Genomic DNA, 24,703 nt, shown 5'->3' with positions numbered 1-24,703 from the left:
TACTCCTATATAAAGAGACCATAGTCTTGAGCAGGAGAGTGATGCAGAAGCGAAAGCTATAGCAAAGAAGAGAATCTCCATCCACCTTCGTTCCCCAAATATTCTCTCTATCTTGCATTTCCACTTAGTGGTTTGCCCATAATAGCAATCAGATTCTTTTTTAGTTCACTACGAACAACTAGTATTTGGTTGTGTACGTGGTCCTATAGTTGTATCTTGGGAAACTACCGTCCATCATAACCAAAAGTACAGTCAGAGGAGGACAAATCTGTTTTAAGAAAATTACTTGAAAGCAGACCTCGACATCTTCTTTTTCACACTTGGAGTCAAGAGTTGATAGTCGGGAGTCTGCGCTCGGACTCGACACTTGAACTCAGCAGTCGGGAGTTTGCACTTGGACTCGATATTTGGGAGTCTGCACTTGGGAGTTTGTACTCAGACTTGGCAGTCGAAAGTCTGCACTCACACTCGATACTCAGACTCGACAATCAAGAGTCTGCACTTGGGAATCAAGAGTCTGCACTTGGGCATACAAAGCGACCCAATTTTCTAGCCAACTTAGTCATCTCAAACAACTCTTTCTTCCTTGCTTGACGGTATGAGATTATCAACTCAGATCAACTTAACAGATAAGTCTGAATTTAGTGTTTTGTAAATTTAGATCTTTTACTTCTATCTCCGACTACAAGATTGTCCAACATTCTCTGTGTGATCTCGCGAAGAGTGAAGTTCTTGGATTTTGTTTCTTCGTTTAGTGGGCTTACATGTTAAGATTATAACACACGGTATTGTCAATAAAGTGATCTAATCGATGAATTATTATGAGTTTGGTTTAATAGATATGGATTATGTGCATGGAAATCCATTAATCGGTTTTTTCTATTCTTTTTGAACTTAGATTAAAAGTTATTTAATTTAAAAGCCTGCCGTCTTCGTAGGGTTAAGGCATCGATTCATCTTTCATCCCATGGGAGGGAGAAATACAATTGTCGTCCGCCGCTGCAAATCTTGTCTTCTTTCTTTTACAGATTGAGTGGCGGCATGAAGGCAGTGATGACGAATCTCGATTTACAATATTTAGCTTCCGTTGTTATAATTCTGTTTTCGCAAATTGCTATATAAATCTACAACAGGATCCTGTATTTGAATTGTTTGATTGATTAGAAAAATTCTTTCAGAAATATGACATGAAAAGATGCTAAAAGAATGAGAGACACATTCCAAGTGCGTTCCAAATTCTGAGCAAGTAATGAAGCCATCAAAGGTTTGACTTCAGCTCCTGACTGAATGGCATAAAGTGAAAATCTGAGTGAAGCTAAAGATTTGTCGCAAGAAACAACATAGCGATTGAGGTAAGCAAAGTTCTATAGAGATTCCAGGGATGAACACCGGATACCACAAAACCACATATAAAGTTATCGAAAATGTAGTAATATTAACAACTTCACCTGTCATCAGACTGTGAGTGTTCAAATCAGGGCATCTATAGGTCAGGGTGAAGCTGAAACTCTAAAAAGAAAAATAAAATGCGCGGTGTGAGTTGTTGATAGTAGCCTTGGCCTGTGAAGTTCTTCCTACAAAGTGCCAACATTGAACACCCGTGCGACGAATGGATGGTCTAGTTTAGTCGCCGAGGAGTGGCTCCATGGTCTCACATTTAACAAGGCTCATGCTGCATCAGATGGCATCAAAGCAACTCAACCTTCGATAGTGCATCAGATGGCATCAATATGGAATTTATCAATAATTACCTTTTCTATACTATTTGATTCCTTGTCTGCAACTTCATCTAGTCCTAGAGGTGGACTGCCTTCTCAATGGGTAAATCCGAAATCGCGAGCTGCTTGGTCAAGTAGCCTAACTGTTCGGTTCTGAGATTCGAATCTCCTAGAGCCGCACCGTGCCCGGGGGCGAATGAGAATGTCATCATCATCCATGTAGGCATTGCCATGCCAAATCGAAGATCTTGTAATTCCTAAGCCAGATTATCACAGTGACAAGTGAGGAATTGCAGGGGGTATTTTGACAATCACGAAAGCCAGAGCGTATTTTAAAAAAAAAATTGCAGGCGATCAATTGCTTTACCTGGCCAAGAAGAAGGCAGAGTCAATGGAAGAGATGCAGCCCTCAAACTCCATGGACGATTCCAATCTGCAGCAGCGGCTTCCTCCTTTGCATTGTGGCAGATTCCTCAGTTTCCAATTTGGGGGGAAAAAAAATCGAAATCTTGTTTTCATGGCCTAGAAACCTGGGCACTGGTGTAGGAGCTCCCAGAAGGCTCCGGGGGAAGGAATGTAATTAGGGCTAGTCAGGAGGTTGCTGCCCCAATTGGCGTTGGGATTCTCGTCGGCGAAATCCGGACTCAGTCCCAGAGAGAAGATGGGATCGGACGCCGAGGGCGAGAAGATGTTCGGCGAAATAGGCGGGAGCTCCGCGGGCATCGGCGAGAGAATCCCCGGGAACAGCGCCGGCTCGAGATCCGCGGGCGGAGAGGATTTCTCGAAGGAAGCGATGCGGGCGGCGGGGGAGATCGCGGAGTCCGGGCCGGTCAGCTTCTGGACGAGCGCCATGAACTCGCTGGGGTCAGCGTGGATGACCTTGGGGGAGACGGAGTAGATGATGACTGGGTCGCGGTGGGGAGGCGGCGGGGCGGCGAGGGGTTTCCTGATCGTGTGGGAGTCTTTGCTGACCTTGAGGCTGAGAGGCGACGGGCGGGGGCCTTTGAGATGCATCTCCTGCCGGGGCGACGGGCGGAGGTCGGAGGGATCCATGGATCGGAGGAGGCTGGCTGGCGATCGAAGAGAAAGAGGGACGATAAAGGAAGGATTTGGGAGGCAGTTTCGACGAGTGCAAGCCGCAAGTTGGAGGAAAGCGCGAGGAAGATTTGTGGAAGTTTACGTTTTTATTTATTTATTTATTTATTTATTTTCTATTTTCTAAAAGACAATAATTAAAAATTCAGATAATTTCTAAAATAATTAAAAATATTAGTAAAAAATTAAAAAAAACGCTGGTCTTTTGTTTTATTTTTTAAAAAATAAATTAACAAGACATCTAATATTTTAAAAACAACTAACTTCAAAATTACTAAAATTGTAAATTAGAGTAATTTTTATTAATATTTGATACAAATTTTATTAAAAAAATTTGAATGAGCTTGATAAATAAATAAACAAACTTAAATGCAGCTATAATTACATGTGCAATGACAGCATTGATGTTAATCAACTTTGTCAGAGTTAATATTTATATCATTATATATACCGAAGTATAATAATTAAAATCTATTTTAAAAATAAAAAATTCTATCCTAATTGATTCTCTCAATCTAATCTAATAGATGTAATTGATATTATACAAAAGGAAAAAAATTATATCACTAAAGAAATCAGCAAAAATAATGATAAATAAAATCGTTCCTAATTTAAATGGGGGCATTTTTGTTCTTTTACTAAAAAGAATATTTCTCGTATTTGATTTATTCAACATATCGCACTATTTAACGTGCAGGTTAAAACGGTTTTCCATTACGTGTAATATAACGTCGTATCTGGGATACAGCGTAAAGAGCCCGACACGAAGAGAGGCGAGGAGGTGGAGCAACAAGCCAACAAGTCGTGGTCGCCTTCTGATTCTTCTCCTCCCTAAGGAAGAAGACCGACGCTTCCACGCCCTTCCCCTCTCCCTTCCTCCCCCGTCTCTTCTTCTAGGTCTGAAAACTCCGACTGCCTCTACCGGCCCTCCGCCTCTCCGCACTGGTAAGGCGAGGCGATCGATCGACCGATCGCCGGTTGATTTGCCTCCAGTCCACAGGTCAGGAATCGCTCCTTATTCGGATAGGGCAAGGAGATCCAGTGATAGAGCGCTGCGATGAGACCCATGGAGACTCTGCAAGATCTGATCGAGGAGGCCAAGGTTCGCACCGTCTGCTGGGGCATCTGCATCTTCGCCATCTCCTACTTCTTGACCCGTATGCCACCTATTTTTATCTTAATTTTCCTTCATTTTTTTACACGGCATTCCTGATTTTGGCGATGTGGGACGAACGACCTTTGTGTAGCAGTTGGAGGATCGGCGATTAGAATTGAGGCAAGAAAGAGATGCTTTTTGGACTGTAGTCTGTTGATTTCTATCGAGAAGTCATTGCCTTGTTATTGTACTCTCAGGAATCTAGTCATGGTCATCTGCAAAAAATTCAAATATCACTATAAACTAATAGCCCAAAACTTGTGTTAGCATGTGGATTAGACCTCTTTTAAAGAATCTAAAATAAATTAGGAAACAATCAAATTACAAAATAGGAACAAAAGTAATCTAAATTAAACATCTACTTACCATTTTCCTTCTTTCCGTATATGCTGATATTCAGTTTGACCCTGACAAAAAATAGGGATAAAAATTGCTTCAGGTAATAAAATTTACAAAATAGTTGTTGAAAGGGACATATACATATTTGGAGTATTATTAGAAGATTATGTTCTTGATTGCATTTTCCCCTTAATGCTTTCATAAAAACTTCGTCTAGAAACTCTATGATTTCTCCATTGGTCCATATCTATTGTGAGAAAATTGATATTAATGCTTTTGGTATTGACTTTGTTGATTGAATATTAGTCTAGTTTGTGATGTAGAGAACTTATTGGTATCAATGGACATTCAAGCCTTCCTCTTTGTCTAATGATTTGACCATGCTTGTGCTTCTGCAACTTTGACCACATATGCTTCTCGTTGTGGTGAAATCGACTCCCCAAATTGAGAGCATAATTGATAGTAGACTAACTTCGTCTCATTGTTCCCCAGATGTTCGATTTTGATGCAACAATAAGTGCTAGATTTATCTCTTTTAGAGGCACCTTTTCACCGTGCACTGCGCACCTATTCTCAGCATTTCAAAGTTTGATTTTGATTATCTTGTTCTCCTACACAACAAAGTTGAGTTCTTCTTGGTGGGGAGAGATTACAAAATATGATTTTTGTTTTATTTGGTGTTTTTGATTTGTAATAGTTTATTTAGGTAGGTTCTCCTCTCCAGGAGAATAAATTTTTCAGGAAGACTTTAAGTTGCTAATGCTTTGGCTTAGAGTGTAGGGAAGTATTGCTACAAGTTTAATTTATATTGTTTATTTTCTTTTTTTGTGAATTATTTATTTCCTACTTTGTATTGGTCAAAATCTTTAAGAGGTCTGATTCTTTCATGTTGAATCATCTTTGCATAATAAAATTTCCGGTATTTAACTTTTCTTTTTCTGTGTACCATGATTTATTTGCTAATGATAAATTTTTTATCCCTTATGCTGCATAGAGCAGTATTAGACCTCTGCATGACTTTTTATCTGTTTCCATACTACATCAATGTGCCAAGAGTTATTAATAATTAACAAAAAAAAAATGATTAAGATGTAGTTGATGGAACTTTTGGACTTAGCTTCATATTATATGTATAATTTTAATGTACTTATGCAGTTTTTCTTATTTCGTAGCTTTATGATTAAAATTGACTAATTACACTCTTACTTTCTGCGTTTGTGGAATCAAGAAACTTGCATATCAGTATATGTACAATTTAATTTGATTTTGAATTCATTTGACAAACTCTTGTATGCAATCTATTGATTGGGACTTGTGGCTATGCTAATTAAATATTAATATCCAATCTCTCTAAGGAATTCATTCAGTAGGAGTTAGACTTTTGCGGGTTTTTACTTTGATGTCCGATATTTGCATTGTTGCAAACAAAGTGTCTTTGCATGAAAACTTTCTTACAAACTAATCTTCTGGGCGCAAATCTCATCTCTCCGCTTAAAGGGGGGCTGCTGTTATGGACCGTAGGTAAGCCCATCTGGAGCCCATCAAATACAAAAGATACACACACGATAGATTTAGAAAGAAGGGTGCATATTAAGAGAATTGATTCAGCTATAGTAATTGACTTTATTTAAGTCGAGTATCTTTTATTTTTAGTAGGATTGAGTCAAGTATCTTTTATTTTCAGTAGATTGAGTCTAGTATCTTTTATTTTTAGTAAGAATAAAACCTTCTTATTCCGTGATTGTTTTCTTTCTTTGTCGGGAAGGAATGTAAGTAGTTGTATTTAAATGGCTAGAATAATGCAATAAAGATTAGAGTTTACAAAAAGAAATCAAACTATCGAGAGGTTCTCTAATCCCAACGAGCCTCAAATTATCCCTATCGCTATAAGTTGCAAGGTCGTAAAACCAAGAAGACAAAGATTGATTTCACCGATCAGCTGGTAAACCGTCCCATTACGCGATCCAAATCTGAGGGCCATAACAAATTGGTATCAGAGCTTGTCGTGATGGGTGACTCACGAGCACTTCAATAACACTTAGATGACAAAACTGCCAATGAAAAATGGCAGCAGCTCATCCACGCTCAACTAGAGGAATTGTCCAAAGGTTTCTCTAAGCTACACTCGCACAACAATCATCCAGGTGAAGAAAGCAACTAGGCACCGCTCGAAAGGGTACCGTGGCAATGAGGAGGGATCCTCATATATACCATGGTATTCGAAACTGGATTTCTCACATTATGATGGTCAGTCTGATCCCTTGGGATGGCTCAATCGATGTGACCATTTTTTCACCATCAACACACTCCGAAGGAAGAAAATGTTGGCATAGCCTCGTTCTATCTTGAGGGAGATGACCAATTATGGTTCATCATACTAGAATGTGATTTACCTCATATTCAATGGGAGGAATTTAAAGATAAGGTTTGGGCTACCAATTCTTACAACAAATTGGGCGAGCTTGCCAAACTTCAACAATCAGGATTTGTGGAAGACTACCAGCGGAAGTTCAAACAATTGATGACACGAGCGAGTTCCTTAACATCAGAATAAGAAGTTCAAATATTCATTAGTGGCCTCTAAGATCACATTGCCGTGGAAGTCGAGCTTCATCACCCACAAGATCTCACATTGGCTATGATTTTTGCCCGTCTATATGAACACCGCCCTAAACGATCTGAATCTACTGTCACACCGCGGTGCGCCCCTATCCAGCCGTTGAAGCAACCATTTATCAAATGATTAAATAGGGAGGAAATGGAAGAACGACGTGCCAAGGGCCTTTGTTTTAATTGCGATGAATTTTACACTCGTCTTCACCGTTGCAAATGTTTTTTCTAGCTTGAGGGATTAGAAGATTCTGATGAATAAGACCACGTCGAGAATGTTGAAAGTTCCCTCAATGCGATCACAGACACCCGCGCTCCTCAAATCATGCAGATCATGGAAAGACGCAGTAACTATCACAGAACATGGTACTCATCATTCGTGTTTATTGGCAAACCCGTTTTTCAAGGAGGGAGTAATGTTATGGATCGTAGGTGAGCCCATCTGGAGCCCATCAAATACCAGAGATACACACACGATAGATTTAGAAAGAAGGGTGCATATTAAGAGAATTGATTCAGCTATAGTAATTGATTTTTATTTAAGTCGAGTATCTTTTATTTTTAGTATGATTGAGTCTGAGTATCTTTTATTGTTAGTAAGAATAAAACCTTTTTATTCAGTGTTTGCTTTCTTCCTTTGTCGGGAAAGAATGCAAGTAGTTGTATTTAAATGGCTAGAATAATGCAATAAAGATTATGACTGAGTTTTCAAAAAAAATCAAACCCCCTAGATCGAGTAGTTCTCTAATCTCAATGAGCCTCAAATTATCCTTACTACCATAGGTCGTCAAGGTGGTAAAACCGAGAAGACAAAGATTGATTCCACCGATCAGTCGGTAAACCGTCCCATTATGCGATCCAAATCCAAGGCCATAACAGCTGCATACCCTTAGATTGAAGTAGTCAGTCTTATTGCTAGGTTCCTGTTTATAGACATTCTATATTTACCTGATTACTCGATGTGGAACAATTCAGGATTAATTGATGCAAACAATTTAGTTATTTGCCTTTTTTACTTATTTCGTATGTCCCACCTGTTAAGTCAGCAGGTACAAGTTAATTATCAAATGCCGTCAATAGTTAAACAATTTAAAATAATTGATATATGCAAATTTATTGATGGATCATCATACAAAACTTTCTTTCAGGCATTTTAAGTCTAGCCGATAATATAACCTCATTGATCTGTTTTTTTATAAAATTGGAGCATCCGCCTTAAGATCTTATTTTGGTTATTAGTTATTTAAACATGCCAAAGTTTGTATTCAACAAGTCAATTTTTGTATTTTTAGTAGAGATGCAAACAGGGCAGCTGCTATTGTATCACTCAGAATCAGAAGTTACATTATTTTAATTAACAAGAAAATATGGTAAATAATCATGTATAGGGTTTTTTCTTAGTGTTATGCCTTATGAGCTGTCAATTTGCCAAATAGCTCATATGACGAAGCAAAAGTTCTTTATTTGTTTATCTATAAAACATTCCTGTTAATTCATAAATCAGATTTATCTATTGAAACTGATGCTTCTGACAATGACTCCAGGATTTAAAATGATTAAACTTAACTGATTTTGATGTTCCGTACATATGTATATTAATTCTCTTTCATTTTGTATAAATTTCAAACCGTGGACAACTTTTGAATCCTGCTTTCTTTTTCCTACAGACACTAGCAAATCTATGTGGACAAATATCCCCTTATCTTTTCTCATTCTAGCAGCATTACGTTTTCTCTCATATGAGGTTGAGCTCCGTTGGAGGGTGCGGCCAATTCCTAAGCCAACATATTTATCTCATTTGGAAAAGAAGCAGTTACAACTTGATGATTCTCATCTTTCTACCGTAGTTACCCCTTCAAGATGGAAGAAGAAAATTGATTCACCTCTTATTGATAGTGCCATTGATGAGTTTATTAGCAAAATTCTACAGGATTTTGTCATAGATCTCTGGTATTCATCTATAACTCCTGATAAAGAGGCTCCGGAGTTAATACGCTCTTTAATCCTTGATGTTCTAGGTGAAATATCTGGAAGACTTAAAGAGATGAACCTTGTCGACTTGTTAACTAGGTATTTTTTTAGTTACATTTTCTATTCACCAGCAATTTCTCTCTCTCTCTTTTTTTGGGTTATAGATGTGTTCAGCTAATGCAATACTTCTATTGCTTTTTAGGGATCTTGTTGACTTAATAGGGAACCAACTCGATCTCTACAGGAAAAAACAGTCTGAGATAGGTGTGAATGTTATGATAACTCTTTCTTCAGAGGAAAGGGATGAAAAGTTAAAGCACCATCTAATGGCGTCCAATGAACTTCACCCTGCTTTATTTTCACCAGAGAGTGAATACAAGGTACAATTATTAAGTCAGAGATGCTATCTCATGTATATTTCTGCATCACGAGGCATTGGCTTATTTAGTTTTAGTGTCTAGGTAATTCAACGCATTATTGGAGGAGTTTTAGCTATATCCTTGAATCCACAAGAAGCTCAATGTCCATTGGTCTCTTGTTTCAGTCGGGAGTTGTTGACCTGTTTGGTCGTGCAACCTATTTTGAAGTTTGCCAGCCCTGGGTAAGCTAATCAATTTCACAGATTTTCAGTAAATGCATTGTGAAGACAAACATCCACAGCTGTTATTTGAAAAAGTTTGATTAATTTACTAAGAAGCTGGAATTGGAATTATCTATCAACTTGACGGTTTTGAATGTCTCCATTATGGGTTACTGCCTTTTTTTAGGTATGATAGTTAGACAATCCAGTAATGTTGGAAGTTTGTTTTCTTGCATTGTTGGAGGATGTTGTATGGTGTTAATTTTCTATTAAGGAAATCACAGTTTTATATAATCATTTAAGCCAAGAAGTCTTGGAATTTAGTGTTAGTGGCTAACTATTCTGCATGTGTAACAAGGTTAAATAGTGTTAAACAATCCAATGATACTGGAAATTTATTTTCTTGACTTGCATTATTGGATGTTGTATGGTGTTAATTTCCTACTTAGTTGCAGCGTTGTATGATCGTTTAATCCAAGAATTCTTGGGATTTGTTGTTGTTTGCTATCTATTCTGCATAAGGAAAAGATTAACTAGTGTTACTATTTTTTTTCAGGTATATCAATGAATTAATTGAATACATGTTTCTTAACAATACTGATAGCAGTAATATGGTGGTCAAATCTGATAGTTCGAATAAGGATTCAGGACAGAATACTCAAGATGGTAAATCAGAGTCAAGGAAAACGTCAACCAACTTCTCCTCTCACTCGGCATTAGTTCACAGTGGCGCTGAAAAATCAACAGAGGTTTCTCTTCAGGGTACCCAAAAAAATTCTGTCCATCATTTACCATCTCGTCCTGCAGATTGGGCCGTGGCACTGGAGGCTACTACAAAGAGGAGAACTGAAGTTCTTGCACCTGAGAATCTAGATAACATGTGGACTAAAGGCAGAAACTATCAAAAGAAAACCGCCAACCTAATAAAAGCAGGGGCATTACTGGGATCTGTAAATGCTACTTCAGGATTGGTAACTCCTACTCCCCAAGCAGGAAGTCCAGGGAAAGAATTAGTGGCCAACATGAGTGATAGTATCAAAGGTATAGACGAGAACTATATGGTTCACTTAATGCATGGAATAGCAAAAAATGAGTGTCATATTTCCTATGATCCAGAGAAGAAGCAATGCATGGAGATGTCCCTCAGTTGTCAGAATGAGAAAAATACTGGCAAATTGGTTACTAGTAATAAGATTCAACTTAAACGGTCAAGCAGTACATCTGATATGGATACAAATTTTCTAAACAGAAAAGGTGAGAGTACTAGTTCCAAGGAGAACAATCGGCAAGATAGTGCTAAACTTACAGATGAGGAAAGTGCTAGAGTGGTTCCCCACATGGAAGGATACCCGCATACTCCTAAAATCAAATGCCGGGTGAATATTATTTATTGCAATATTACCATTTCTTTCTCAAGGATTTTTTTGCTTCATTTTATTTTTCACTATTAGAAAGTCAAATTCCATGTGACTAGTTTTTGATTGTTTGACTTTGATAATTTATGCTAAGATCATGTTCAACATTGGCTCAACATCTAGCTTGCAGTCGTGGCACTTTAACCACTTTTTATAATTGGCATGAATGATCCCTTTCCTCCAAATTACGTCATGGCGTTTGTTAGCTTCTTCATTAGAAAGGATGATGCTTCACAGATAATTCATATCTGTCATGGCGTTTGTTAGCTTCTTCATTAGAAAGGATGATGCTTCACAGATAATTCATATCTCATAACAATTTTTTTCGTGTCATCTTGTTTGTTGGAATGTACATTTCAATATGGAGATGGTGATGTAGTAAGACAATTTCAATTCCTTTCATCAAATTTAATTCTTCTTATTAGGGGGAGTATTACAAAAGGGTACTAGTTCAAATTAAATAAACTTTTTAAATTAAAGAAATTGGTTTTGAGACCCATATTAATATATTTATTTTTAACTAAACTTATGCTACGTTCCATGAATTGTAATAGATTGGGTTTCTTGTAATGCATATGTAAATGTCTTAGTATCATTGTCGAAGATATTTAACAATTGCAACGTTCTGTTTGTAATTATTAGAAGTTTCTCTTTGATTCTCTACAAGTTGGCCCGACTGAGGCATGCAGCTTTCTTGTGAGATTGCTAACTAAGATACACGATCTTATTTCCTTTCACTATTCTTTTCCTGATCCTATGCTGCACCAATAGGCTTCATGTAGGAATGATCATTTGATACTGTATTACATTTTTATGTAAAGAGCAAAAAGATCTCTTTTTGATTGAATTTATTTTGCTATTTTTAGATTATTCTTTTAACCATAAGTCTCTCTTTTACTCGCAAAATTTCCTTTTTCTAGTTGTCTAGGGGATTAGATCTTCGCTGCATTATTGTGCATATTTACTTCTGAGAAGGATGCAATAATATTTGTACTATTGGAAATTTATCTGACACATGTTTAGGCACCCGATTATGCACATGAGTCAGGGAACATGAGATATATTTTGTTGGTGTTTGTACCCCTCACACTTCATTTATAATGTTTTTGCAGGTTGTTGGGGCATATTTTGAAAAGATTGGTTCAAAATCCTTTGCAGTTTATTCAATTGCTGTAACTGATACTGATGGCAAGACATGGTTTGTGAAGAGAAGGTATTCTTTAATCGCTTGCAAACTAAATATATTCTAATATTACAATGCTAAGTAGTTTTTTCCTGATGTTTTATTTCTCATCTCTCAAAATTATGGTGCCTTCTTTTTCTGCAAATTGATTTTATTATAGTTTGTGTCCATAAGCTGCATCTTTGTATAGACTTTTGTTCTCCAGTAAGTGTTATCATCATTGCTGTTCCATGAATTTCATCAAGGAGGGAGAACTGTAATTTTTCTTTATATTTGCTGGAATCCTTGTCAATTGAAGTTAATATTAAATGAATTTTGTTTCATGACAGTTTCTACCTGCTCATTGTTTGCTAATCCTTGACAAATGAACAATGTATAACTTTCTTTATAGTATATTAAAGAGAGGTCAATTCTTAAAGAAATTGTTATTGACCTAATTTTAACCATGTTTTTTTGCTATCCTTATGTTTTCCCTTTTGAATCACAGATATCGTAATTTTGAGCGGCTGCACCGCCAACTCAAGGATATACCTAATTATTCATTACATTTACCTCCAAAACGGTTTCTTTCATCCAGTATTGATGATTATTTTGTGCACCAACGTTGCATCCTTCTTGACAAATATTTGCAAGTATGTTTTTCAACTTGCTTTAAAATCTTTTAGTCTGGATCACTTCTCTTAGATTTTTCTTTTTCTCGTTACAGGATCTACTTTCAATTGCTAATGTTGCGGAGCGACATGAAGTTTGGGATTTTTTAAGTGTTTCTTCCAAGGTAACTATAAATACAATCAGTACCTTTTGTTTCGGAAACACATGGAACAGGCTTTGAATCTTTTGACACCTGCTTCTTTCGAGATATTGATCCTCTTTTTTGTTTATTTTTCATTTTTGAAGAATTACTCTTATGGAAAATCTTCATCAGTGATGAAAAATTTGGCAGGTAAGTTCATATCTCAATTTTTCTTTACTTGTTAGCTTTTACCTTTCTCATTCTCGTTAGAAAGATAATGTTTTAATCAGTGTTTCTTGCTTCTCAGTATCACTCTTTATAGGTTCCAGTTCACACAGAAACTTTGATTAGTGTCTTTATGACAATGATTTGTATTTCTTAATTAACCAAAAGTTAAGTTCTTTTTAATTTTTTCTTCTGTCTTTTCTCTGTTGTGGACATGTTTGATACAAGTCTGTGTATGTTTTGGAGATTATTATGTTGCTAAGAGATTTTTTCTACTCTTCCATGAATAATACTAGAGAACCTATGATGGCATCTAGTGTAGGCTTGGGAAGAAGACAAGAGAACCTACTGATCTTGTTTTAAAACTAATATTTCTGAAAATTTTTGTACGCTCCTTGTCATGTTCACAAGGGCTGCTAACCGAGCATCTCAAATTGTTTAAAATCATCAACCATGTTTAGCTCTATTACCCAGTTATGCACATGGGATCAGATAATGGGTTATCAATAGTTTGTTTGTTGGTTGGTTAGAGAAAACCCAATATTCTCTAGCATTCATTGAGGGTGAGATTTGAGACTACACCATACCTTAAATGTTCATTGAATGAGAGAATACTGATCTCCTATTGATTAGGGTTTGAATTATCCTTTTTCCCTGATGTGCTTGATGCGCATCTATAGATTTAGCACCCATCACTACAACAAGAACACAACATGCAAGACACATCTCGATAACTTGGTGATTGCTCCAAGTTGACAGCATAATAGAGGATTTTTTTCAAATGAATTCCGTTGGAATAAGTACAACTAATTGTCTTTGTAACTAATGATCCAGTCACAAGCTTGACCATTTAAATACTCTTTTTTTCACAAAGATTTGCCATCTTATAGTAGGGAATGAAAGCATTTACAAGGAGTGGAGGTTTAACAAGGCATTCTCATCTCAAGCACTGAGCTTAACTTCTCATTAGCCCATACATGTTGAGCTTGTCCCTTGTGTATGCAATTTATTTTATTGGCCAAATTTGCATTTGATCATTCCAAATCATTGGGGCTTCCAGACTCTTTACTTCTCCTCTAGTTGACACTTCTTCCAGTTATGTCAATTTTTTCATGTCATTATGCCAGTCAATGTGGACGATGCAATGGATGATATAGTTCGCCAGTTCAAAGGGGTTTCTGATGGTCTCATGCGAAAAGTTGTCGGCCCACCGTCATCTTATGTAGTTTCTCCCTCACTAGATGACAAGAGCTTGTCATTGACCTGGAGTCAAGAAGACATGAGCAAGCAAATCCCTAGATTTAGAAGTATGGAAACATCACATAGCTTGTCTGAGGACGAGGGACATGATGATGATACTGTAACAAATAGTGGATGGCATTCAGATAACGAATTGAGCTCCAAAAGCTTTCCTCCTCGTGTTGTCAAGCGCACAAAAGTTCATTCAAGTATAGAATATCAGCAGGGCCAAGGCTCAGAGAAGTTTGACAGGATTGGCTCAGATACTTCGAAAACCTTACTACCTGCCAATTCTTTTGAAGATCCAGTTGGAATGCCATCTGAGGTACAACTCACTCTTTTCTTCTCCAAACAAATGAATCAATTTTTGTTCATTGCTTTATACCAATAATCATTATACATAATGATTATCTTGTTGCTTTGTGAAGCTGCAATTCTAGCAACATAAGCCAAAGACATCTGGCAAACCAAAGATACATGGAAAAAACCAAAGTATGCATATGTAACTAATATATAAACAGGATTGGTGCCAAACTTCATTTTATTTAGATGGGTTTGGGAAGATGTACTTATTATGACAAGAAGTCTTAACAATCCAGGTACAATATAATCTGTTAACTTTTAAGGTAAATAATCTAAGACATAATCATGCTCCACAGTAGCCAATAGCTATGAAACTGAAGCTTTGACCACATGCTGGTAAAAGCAACTGTACATATCTATATATAGAATGTTTTGGATTACAAGCTTTGTTTCAAATCAGAATCTTATTGGATTAGGTTCTTGGATTATAACCCTCATTGAGAATCACGCTACTCAGTTCATCGCAATCTTTCTTGAGCTTTAATTTGTAATATTGTTAAAAAAACTGATGCTCAACCATTTGAGCTTAACACAATCATTTAAAAACAGAGAAGAGAGAAACTGAACTTCATTTGATCAATATTGTATAGTTTAAAATTTGGAAGTTTGATTAAGTTATGAACATAACCTAGTCTTTTAAATAAAAGTGATAAGCACATCCCTTTGCCTAGCTGTGGGGCATGTTTTTTTTTCGTTGGTTAATTTATTAATCTAGCACAACCTTTAATTCAAATCTAATATAATGTTTAAAATTTTTCATATTGATTTTGTTTTAAATATAAGACATATTAAGTTTTAATCTTCTAATCGTTAAAATAATGGCATGTCAGAAAACCTGTATGTCAGCTTGAAATGCTGGACATATAATCTCCTTGTTTAGATCTAATTTAATTGTAGATCAGATTACACAAAAAATTCACTTTTGAAAGATTTGATTTTTTGACATGCATACAATCTATTTGTTGACTTGACATGACGCCATATTAGCTCTGCATTTAACAGGTAGAAGATGTAACCTTAACATGTGCTATACTTAAGATAAAAGAGTATGGCTATGCTAGATATGAACAATTTTAAATGGTGTGCTGAATTTGAAACTTGATGTAAGGATTGTGTTAGATTAATTGATTAACCAGTATTTTTTCTATTTTCTTCAATGGTGATCATCCTTTCAAGAAAAAGTTTCACTAATTCTCATATGTTTTCTCCTGATTCTTTTTTCAGTGGACACCACCAAATGTTAGTGTGCCGATATTGAATTTGGTTGACAAAATATTTCAGCTAAATAGAAGAGGTTGGCTAAGGTGTGTTTCACATGGTAATTAATCATTTATCATATCTTGAAGATGCTTAATTCAATTGGTGCAGATTTGGTTTCTATGATAGTAATATTTAAATTTCAGAATAATTGAGATGCTATTTTAGCATGCCAACCTTTGTCATGTACATGTACAAGAGAAATGTAAGGTTTCAACATATCAGTATTCATCCTAAGAAGTACCCTTGAATAATCATTCATAAAAGTCTACAAGGTGCAGGATCAAGGTTAAGGTTTAAAATATCTCTATCGAGTCTGAATGGTATGGTTTTGATAGTTAACCTTTCTGATACTTGGCACACTTCAACAGGATAATTGATATTTAATATAATTAAAGTTTAACATATTAATATCTATCTTTATATTTTCAACATTTTAAATCATAAATATTAATACAACACAAATATTAATATATATTGCTATAAAAATATTATGAATCATAATATTACTTATAAGTAAAATCAGTACAAGTAATAATAATATTAATCGTGAGCCTTAGCGCAACGGTAAAATTGTTGCTATGTGACCAAAAGGTCACGGGTTCAAATCCTGGAAATAGCCTCTTGCAAAAAGCAGGGTAAGGCTACGTACAATGGATCCTTTCCCGGGACCCCGCATGGCGGGAGCTTCGTGCATAGGGCTACCCTTTTTTTTTAGATGTTTTATAAATTATGCATATTATTTAACTGAATGCTAATATAAAATTTTAATTAAAATATAACTTAAATATCATTAAGACAGGAATTCTATTAAAGGTTATAGATAGTTATTCGATATACCATTCTATGTGAAGGAAGAGCATAAGACAACTTTGACATGACTTCTAACTTCTAAGCCATCATCAGTTTTGCTTTCATTGTTATGTGTATCAATGTGGCAAGACTTTATCTTCTTGATCATTGTCACATGTTAATTCACCTTGGCTGGCGTCTGTATGTCCGCATGATAACAATTTCCTTCTTCCATGTCATATAATCGTCTTCTTGATCAATTGGCCAGACTTTCTGCCTTTATACCTTTATTGTGCACTTAAAAATTATTCCTTTCTTCTTTTATAATTACTTTGATTTAATTTCTAATATCTTTCAGCTAATTTAATATCTTAGATGATTATATTTACTTTTAATTTATTGGATTTAACTTTTTTTAGAATCATATAATGTTAGATTTTAGATCAAAATGAATCGCCTTGTTGTTGTTGTTGTGTTTTTTTTTTTTTTTTTTCAATTTTTGGTTCACATACAAGAATCATATCATTTTACATAAGAGTCATAATGTATCATATGATACAAATCATGAATCATATGAGTTTGGCAACTATAGCTAGTATATAATTGCATAGGCTGACCTCTTAAGCTTTTAATATAAGCCAGCCAGTCAAATTTATCAAACAAATTTTCTAATCAAGCTTTTGAAATTTTGCTAACATGCTAAATCAGGATTGAGAATAATGTTTCAATCTTTTTGAAGTTTAACTATTAGCATGTGACATGATGTTTTCGCCCCTACAGGAGACAAGCGTACTGGATGTCAAAACAAATTTTGCAATTGATAATGGAAGATGCAATTGATGATTGGATTTTGAGACAAATCCATTGGCTAAGGAGGGATGATGTTATTGCTCAAGGAATTCGATGGGTTCAAGATGTAAGAATTTATATAAATAATAGTATGTTGTACTATAGTTGGCTTATTTTGGAAAAGAAGATATATATATATCTACCTGTGGTATAGAGGAAAATGATTTGAACTTGTTTCTTTGTTTAATTTAACAGCCTATATTTCCTAGAGAAAAATAAAAACAGGTCAAGCCTAATATTTTTTAATATCTCAAGTATTCTATAACTCCAGCGAATTCTCTTGTGATCATTTTCCAACTCTTCTTGGTCAATGCTCATTTGATTGATTATCTGCATCATTTTATTGAATTGTATTCAATACAGCTTTACTCGACTTGGGTAATGAAGGAATGGACTTTATCTACATCATTTCATTTCATTGAGACTTAATGTTATTCGAAGTTTGATCTCCTTCTCCCTTTTGCTACTTCATATGTGCCCTGTTTTCGTTCATATTTAATTCCTCATAGATCTTGTGTAGGCCTTAGGCCTTCTATTTCCTTAAAATATTCATCAAATTCTCCTAAATGTTGTAGAATAATACCCCTTGATGTACATAAAGAAATTCACTTATTTTAGTCACATGAGGATTTCTTAAGTTTAAATAATAATTGTTAGAATTGTACAATATATGATTCATATCATATAATAAGTTACGATTCAATTGTAAAATGTTAAGATTCTTACCGGAGTTGGCATTTTTAAGAGATTCAGTTTGATTTAATACAATTTAGCGTAAATCTTACTTTAAAAAGAAAGAAAATATATTAAAAGTGAAATCTGACCAATTAAATGTAAATCTACCCCTCCAAGGCATTAAATTAAACTCAATATATTGAAGTCGTTCTAAAAGAAAGAAAGGCTTAAAGAAACACAGCGAGGGGAAAGGGGTTTGCTTGCCATGGCAAGGACAATGATCTTCTGTGCAGCGACCAGACAAGAAGCAATGACAGTCGCATGCAGCTGCCTCCAGCACTCCTATGGCAGCTGTGGCGAACAGGGAGTAAGTATGTGGTGGCTGTGTTTTGAGGAAGAATAAAAAAAAAAGAAAGCATGGGTGAATAGGAAGAGTAGGTTAGGAAATTATTGGACATTTTTGCAATAGGTTCATTTTTCAAAAATTACAGTTAGTTCCTTGTTTTTTTAAAAAAATGATTCAATTAAGTGACACTTTCATGTAATGCTATATTCAAGGAAAGAGAACATTCTATACATTACATATTTATGAATTAATCAGATCCAAGTTTTGCAGGGTTCAGTTTGGTTAACCTGTAAACTGATGTGTTATTTTAGTGGAAAGCATAAACCAACAATATATCATGCATTGTCTATTTTAGTTTATTGCCTCTAGATTTCATATAAACAACAGTTTGCTCCCGCTTTGTTTTTTTTCCAAACAGATTCTCTGGCCTAATGGTACATTCATAATCAAGTTGGGGAGCAGACAAGAGGTGGATGATTTTGAGCTTGATCAGAAACCTTCTCAGGGTAAAAGTAAGATGAGTGGTGGTAAGGCCAATAGCTCAAGCTCTTTTCAGGCCCAGCTTGAGGCAGCTCGCAGGGCTGATTATATTAAGAAAATGCTACTTGGTGAGTCATTTGCTTTCCGTGTCCTTTATTAAGTGTGCATTCCTGTTCTGTTAGTTGGCATTTCTTTCTTTTTCCATTTGATGCACATTCGTTGGCATGTCCATGACCACATTTATTTGATCTTTTCTTGTTATCTTTGTTCATTATCAAAACATTGAACGAAAGTCTTCAAGTCAAAATGCTAATCTATCAATGCTGAATTTTTTCTGGTCAATATAATAAAAAAATATTTAAATTTGGATATTGCTAATGATATAGCTTTGCATAAGGCATAAGGCTCAATGGAGGGATAAATTCCTTAAATCGTTATGGAACAAGTATAACTTGATGATGATAGCGAAGATGATGATTTTATGTAGCTTCATGGTTCATTCATGTTGTGAAGGGTTAAGGGTTACTTATGTCTTAAGCTCAAAATCAACTTTTCTTTGCCAGGAACAAAGCACTGAACTCTTTGGCAGGGACTAACCCGAGGGAACCCCCTCATAATACTGAGAGAATGGATGATATGTAATATTATAAGATTCCAATGAAGATATTCTTATTTAACTATTTGGTAGGATTAACAATGGGATTATGATTTAGATTTTTGTTGTACTTTCTCATCACAATCAATGTTGTTTTTTCATCTCTGGTTTTAGCTTTCAATAAGGCTATTCTTGTTAATTGCATACTTCTTTCTGAGAGTATCTCATTTATTTCCTAAAATAGCCAAGGCATAATCTAGATCTTTTCATCTCAAATTGTTCTTCCTGGTCTTTTTGTTGATTGTGTGATACTTTCTAAATGACCGAGAAGTGCCTCCCCAAGTAGGGTTTGACCTGAGGAATGTATTTCTTCTACCACTTGAAATTATATCTGGATAGTTTTAGCTGAGTTGGGTGCTATCCTTGTGGTATTTTTTCGAATATCACAATTTAACCAATTGAAAGTTTAGTGAATTTCATGTGGCACACATTTGTGTACAAGGATGTATGACCTTTGTTGTTAGAAATATGATAATCAAAATCCATCTATTCATTAAAAAGGTTTATGATTAATTTTATTGCACTTTTAAATATCTGATGATTTTTACTCAAGAAGTAATTTGTTGCCAGGTGGAGCTCCAACTGCATTGGTCAGCTTGATCGGATCAAACCAATATCGACGGTGTGCTAGGGATATCTACTATTTTCTGCAGGTAAGTCTTAACTCAGTTGCATAGGGAGTGCATTCTTTGTGGTTAACCATTTATCTTATGGGACTGCGAACTTGTACCTTTAACCTTGCCCTCACATCTGACCATGTTTACTTGCAGTCCACCGTATGCATTAAGCAGCTCGCGTACACTATCTTTGAAATGGTAATCGTTTCAGTCTTTCCAGAATTACGCGAACTGCTGATTGATATACACGAGACTGCACGCAAGCAGTCCTTTTGATTATGGTTCAAAATTTCACCTAGTTGCCTCAGCCCTCAATTCGTTCAATCCGACAAATCGTTAGCAGGATTGCAGATTATATAATTTAATACCAGTTGACCTTTTTTTGGCGTGTCAACGTTCTCTATCAGTCGAAAGATGAATCAGAAAGGAAGGTGGGTGGATACTAGAGTTCTGTACATGTCCCTGAGCCACATGAACTTGATCCTAGCAGATAAGAAGCTGTATATGTAGGAAAAACTTCGTTGTCCCTTTTGTAAAGTCTTCAGACTCAGTTTGTAAAGTTATTCCTTAATCCTTTCCAACTGTGTTTTCTCACACTCTACTAAGAAGTCTCATTTTCTTAACGTTTTGGGATATTTATAGGCTTTAAGTTGAATATCGACCATTTTTCAGCCATTAATGATATGATATGATAAAGAGGAGTTTTAGCTCAATGGTAAGATTATTACTGTATAATATTGTGGTCATGGTGGATTTGAATCGTGGAAATGACTTTTTATCATGCAGGATACGGTTACTTACAATAAATTTATTTTTTTTCTAAGATTTTGGATTGACGGGAGTTTTTTATATTTTGGATTTGAGTTGCGGAATGCTTGCTTGAATATTTTATTTCACTGTTATTGTAGCAATTGCGGTCTCTATTTTTTTTATAAATATACAAATTAAGAACTACGAGGTGAATTTATTTTGTAATTTTTAAAATACATATATGCATTGGGAGTGAACAAAGTGTTACCAAGGTCAATTGGCTTCATCACGACTAAACGTTTTCTTTTCTATTCTTTTTACCATTTTAAACTTTTTTAATAAAAGTTGTATTTTCTTTTAAAGATGCGGTATTCATTTTGAAGTAGTGTGTAGTCTTTATAATTTTAAAATTTCATCAAATTTTATTATAAATATTATTAACCAATAGAATAAAAAAATTCCTTAGATCAATTAATTACAGTAAGCAATGATTAAATTTTAAGGTATCATCAAATTATATGAAAGGAGATAAATTATAAAATTAATTTATAGTTGATCATCAAATAACTAAAGGATGGAATGAATTTTTTTCACGCCGACTAAGAATTGATTCCTATCTTATTATAGTAAATTTGTTATTCTCTAGCTAATAGGACACCCTCACGGGAACACCTTCAGATCAATTAATGTTTCTAAACAACATGAATAATTAAACTAATTGGATAGCTAACTTCACCTTGCACTTGCTTATTTTTTCTAAACTATTGTTATATGTTCGATCAACCTAAGGGTTTAATTTAAATTACCATGTATAATTTTAAATATATGATTATCAAATAATCACATAATCAAAATTATAAGAATAAAATATAATCTAATATTGTTTAACATAATTTTAAGTAATACAATAAAAATATATTTATTTGAAAGTTTTAATTAATAATTTAATTTAACAATTACTATATTACCCTTATTAAATACTCTTAATCATTTCTCAAAAATATTTTTAATTCATATATTGACCTCTAAAATACTTATCCTTAATAAAATTTAAATTACACTCCTCTAAATTATTTCTCATAATATTTTTATAATATTTTGATTGAATGTGGACTATTAATTTTTCATTGCCATAAAATGTTATAATAAAATGATTTCATTCAAATCAAGAAGATGCGTGTGAGAAAGTCAGCAAGAAACTTTTTCATAACAACAAAAGCAAATAAAAGACTAAAGAAGTGAAAGTTCATTATCAGCCTTGAAGAGAATCTAAACCAATCAAATAAATAATTTTTGCTAGATAAACAAAATCAAATCCCAAAATCGTCCTGTTAATTAAAGAACTACCTGTGAAGAAGGCGAGTGGGCAACGCCTTTGCAAATGGGGGACGCCTTCGAACACTACTAGGATTCTTCGCGAGTGGGACGTCTTCACGAGTGGAATGCCACAAAGATGCTTCACGAAATGGGATGTCTTTGAACGCCGCTAGAGTTTTGCGAGTGCCGATGATGTTGAACGCCTACTATTTTTCGTGATCGTGAGTCAAAAAAGCCTTTGCGAGTTTTGGTTGGTTATGTTGGGACAGATTGAGATTTGTTAGATTTATTAGGATATTTTTATTAATATTGAAGGTTAATTTTGAAAAAAAAAATCAATAATTCTAGAATAATTTTTTTTCACTGTTCTTAAAATTTTCATTATGGATTGCATGTCCTAATATAGTTGGTTCTTTAATTCACTTTTTTTTTTTTGTATGTTTGAATTATTTATTTATTAAATAAATTCATAGTACACTTTATATACTCAAAAGTATATTTTTAAAATATTCATTCCATTTAAAATATACTTTTTTTATTTATCTTTGGGTAAATTCCAAAGGCACACTTTAGTTTGGTTTTATCTAAAAGGCACATCCAAGTTTGATTTGCATCTAATATTTAATCTCTTTCATAATTTTCCTCTCTTTTCCTTCTTAGACAATTAATTTAAACTATACTCTAAATTTGTGTATTTTTATTTTAAATTTAAAATTTAAAACTTTAATAAAAATATTTAAAAAATATATAAAAGGAAATTAATAAAATATCAAAAATATTTTTTTTTAATATCTTCTATTTTTAATATCTAATTATAAAAGAATAATAAAATAAAATTAATAAAAAATAATTTTATTAATAATAATAACAAATAAAAATAAAATAAAAATTATGTTGGTGCTAGTCTTCATAAACTAGCACCATAACTTAAATATTAATATTATTGTGTTGATAGTGAAGATCAACACCACAGTGTCATGAAAATTTCAAATAATTGAGTATGATTGATAATGATTTAAAACTATAAACGAGAGTTTATTTGGACTCAGATTTATCTAATAAATATATAGAAGTTAGAATAAATCACATCAAAATTAAACTTAAGAATGAAACTTGGAATCAAGTGTGCCTTTGGTAGTTGTCAGAGATGTAAAATTGGAATCAAGCGGGCTTTTGAGAAAAATGAAACTTGGCTGTACTTTTGGACAAAACTAAACTTTAAGTGCACCTTTTGAAAATTTGTCGTTTATCTTTTGATGTTTTACCATCATATCCAACTTGTCGGAGTATTTATTTATCGAGATTAGGTGTAAACAAATCAAATATGATCATGAGTTTTTCGATCCGATTCGAAAAATATTTAATTTGTATTTAAAATTATTGAATTGAAACCGAACTCAAACATGCTCAATAATTCTTTTGAGTTGAATTCGAATACATAATATTTTATTCGATTATTCACAAGCCCAAACTCGAATTGAACTATGATTAATTTTTATATAATTTTAATTTAAATATGATTAAATTTAGATTTGGATTCGAGTAAAACTCAAACTTGAATTTTATTTTGAACCGAGGTCCAACCAGAATTATCTATATTTTGAATCGAATTTGAATATCATATATATTTTTTAAAGTCAAACTCAAATATTAATAATTTTAATTATGTTAGTTTCCACCTAATCTAGATATTGCTTCATATTTAAGGAGTGATTAACATATTGATATGGGTATATAGATATAAAATTACCATTAAATCCTTATGTAAACTTAAATATTTACATTCAATCCTCGTGTCAGTATAAATTTGTTCTAATAATTGACCAAACTAGTTTATTTGTTTTAGCTCTTTAATCATGGTGAAATTTCCATATTACCCTCGTTTGGATTTAAAATGCACAACTGCTCCTTTCTCTCCCAACGTCCAACGCATCACTTCGCGACTCCAAACCTCGGTGATGCACTCTGCCTCCGCGACTCCAAACCATGGGTGACGCACTCTCAAATTTCATCCCTAAACCATCTCCATCGATGTTGAAGGCAAAAATTAGAGAGGCAACAAAACTCGACAAAACCATTTTAAACCCTTGAATCATCTATAAGTAAAATTTATGTGCCCTAGATTTCAACTAATTTGTTACTTGTTTGTGAAAAATTGAAGTTTTAGTTCATGAGTGTTTTCGATTTTGTGAGGTTGAGGTTCAATAAAATTAGGTTTAGGCGTCTGCATTGTAATTTTATGAATGAATTTGTATTGCATCTTCTTCAATTCAAGGAATGTGAGATATGTGCAAATTTTATAGTGATTATCAATAAACTGAGTAATTTACTCAATTTA

General features: G+C 34.3%; 2 protein-coding genes across 4 annotated transcripts; one reads left to right on the top strand and one right to left on the bottom strand.

The window, feature by feature from the left end:
• Window positions 1-1,347: 1,347 nt before the first annotated feature.
• Window positions 1,348-2,864, bottom strand: LOC122041220 (protein MKS1-like). Its single transcript, XM_042600835.1, has 3 exons — window positions 2,086-2,864; window positions 1,752-1,975; window positions 1,348-1,672 (listed from the first exon to the last, which is right to left on the bottom strand). Exon 1 carries the CDS (start codon window positions 2,769-2,771, stop codon window positions 2,241-2,243), a length of 531 nt encoding a protein of 176 aa, XP_042456769.1. The 5' UTR covers window positions 2,772-2,864; the 3' UTR covers window positions 1,348-1,672; window positions 1,752-1,975; window positions 2,086-2,240.
• A 680-nt stretch (window positions 2,865-3,544) lies between these two features.
• Window positions 3,545-20,899, top strand: LOC122041219. 3 transcript variants are annotated; one of them, XM_042600833.1, is made up of 16 exons: window positions 3,546-3,970; window positions 8,586-8,988; window positions 9,092-9,269; window positions 9,351-9,490; window positions 10,026-10,510; window positions 10,586-10,845; window positions 11,997-12,097; window positions 12,555-12,699; window positions 12,774-12,842; window positions 12,965-13,010; window positions 14,153-14,589; window positions 15,852-15,931; window positions 17,457-17,592; window positions 18,965-19,154; window positions 20,252-20,334; window positions 20,452-20,899. In XM_042600833.1, the coding sequence occupies exons 1-16, from the start codon at window positions 3,871-3,873 to the stop codon at window positions 20,572-20,574; spliced, it is 2,976 nt and encodes a 991-aa protein (XP_042456767.1). In that variant the 5' UTR covers window positions 3,546-3,870; the 3' UTR covers window positions 20,575-20,899. The 3 variants fall into 3 exon arrangements, 2 of the variants coding, with proteins under 2 accessions (XP_042456767.1, XP_042456766.1); XM_042600832.1 differs by having other exon boundaries at window positions 10,026-10,845; XR_006128899.1 differs by lacking the exons at window positions 20,252-20,334; window positions 20,452-20,899 and having other exon boundaries at window positions 3,545-3,970; window positions 10,026-10,845; window positions 15,852-15,945; window positions 18,965-19,104.
• The last annotated feature ends 3,804 nt before the right edge of the window (window positions 20,900-24,703 follow it).

The sequence above is a fragment of the Zingiber officinale genome, chromosome 2A (assembly GCF_018446385.1).
Source record: "Zingiber officinale cultivar Zhangliang chromosome 2A, Zo_v1.1, whole genome shotgun sequence".
Classification (NCBI taxonomy): domain Eukaryota; kingdom Viridiplantae; phylum Streptophyta; class Magnoliopsida; order Zingiberales; family Zingiberaceae; genus Zingiber; species Zingiber officinale.
The sequence above is the reverse complement of the archived record's forward strand: the minus strand, read 5'-3'. Positions and strand labels throughout refer to the sequence as shown.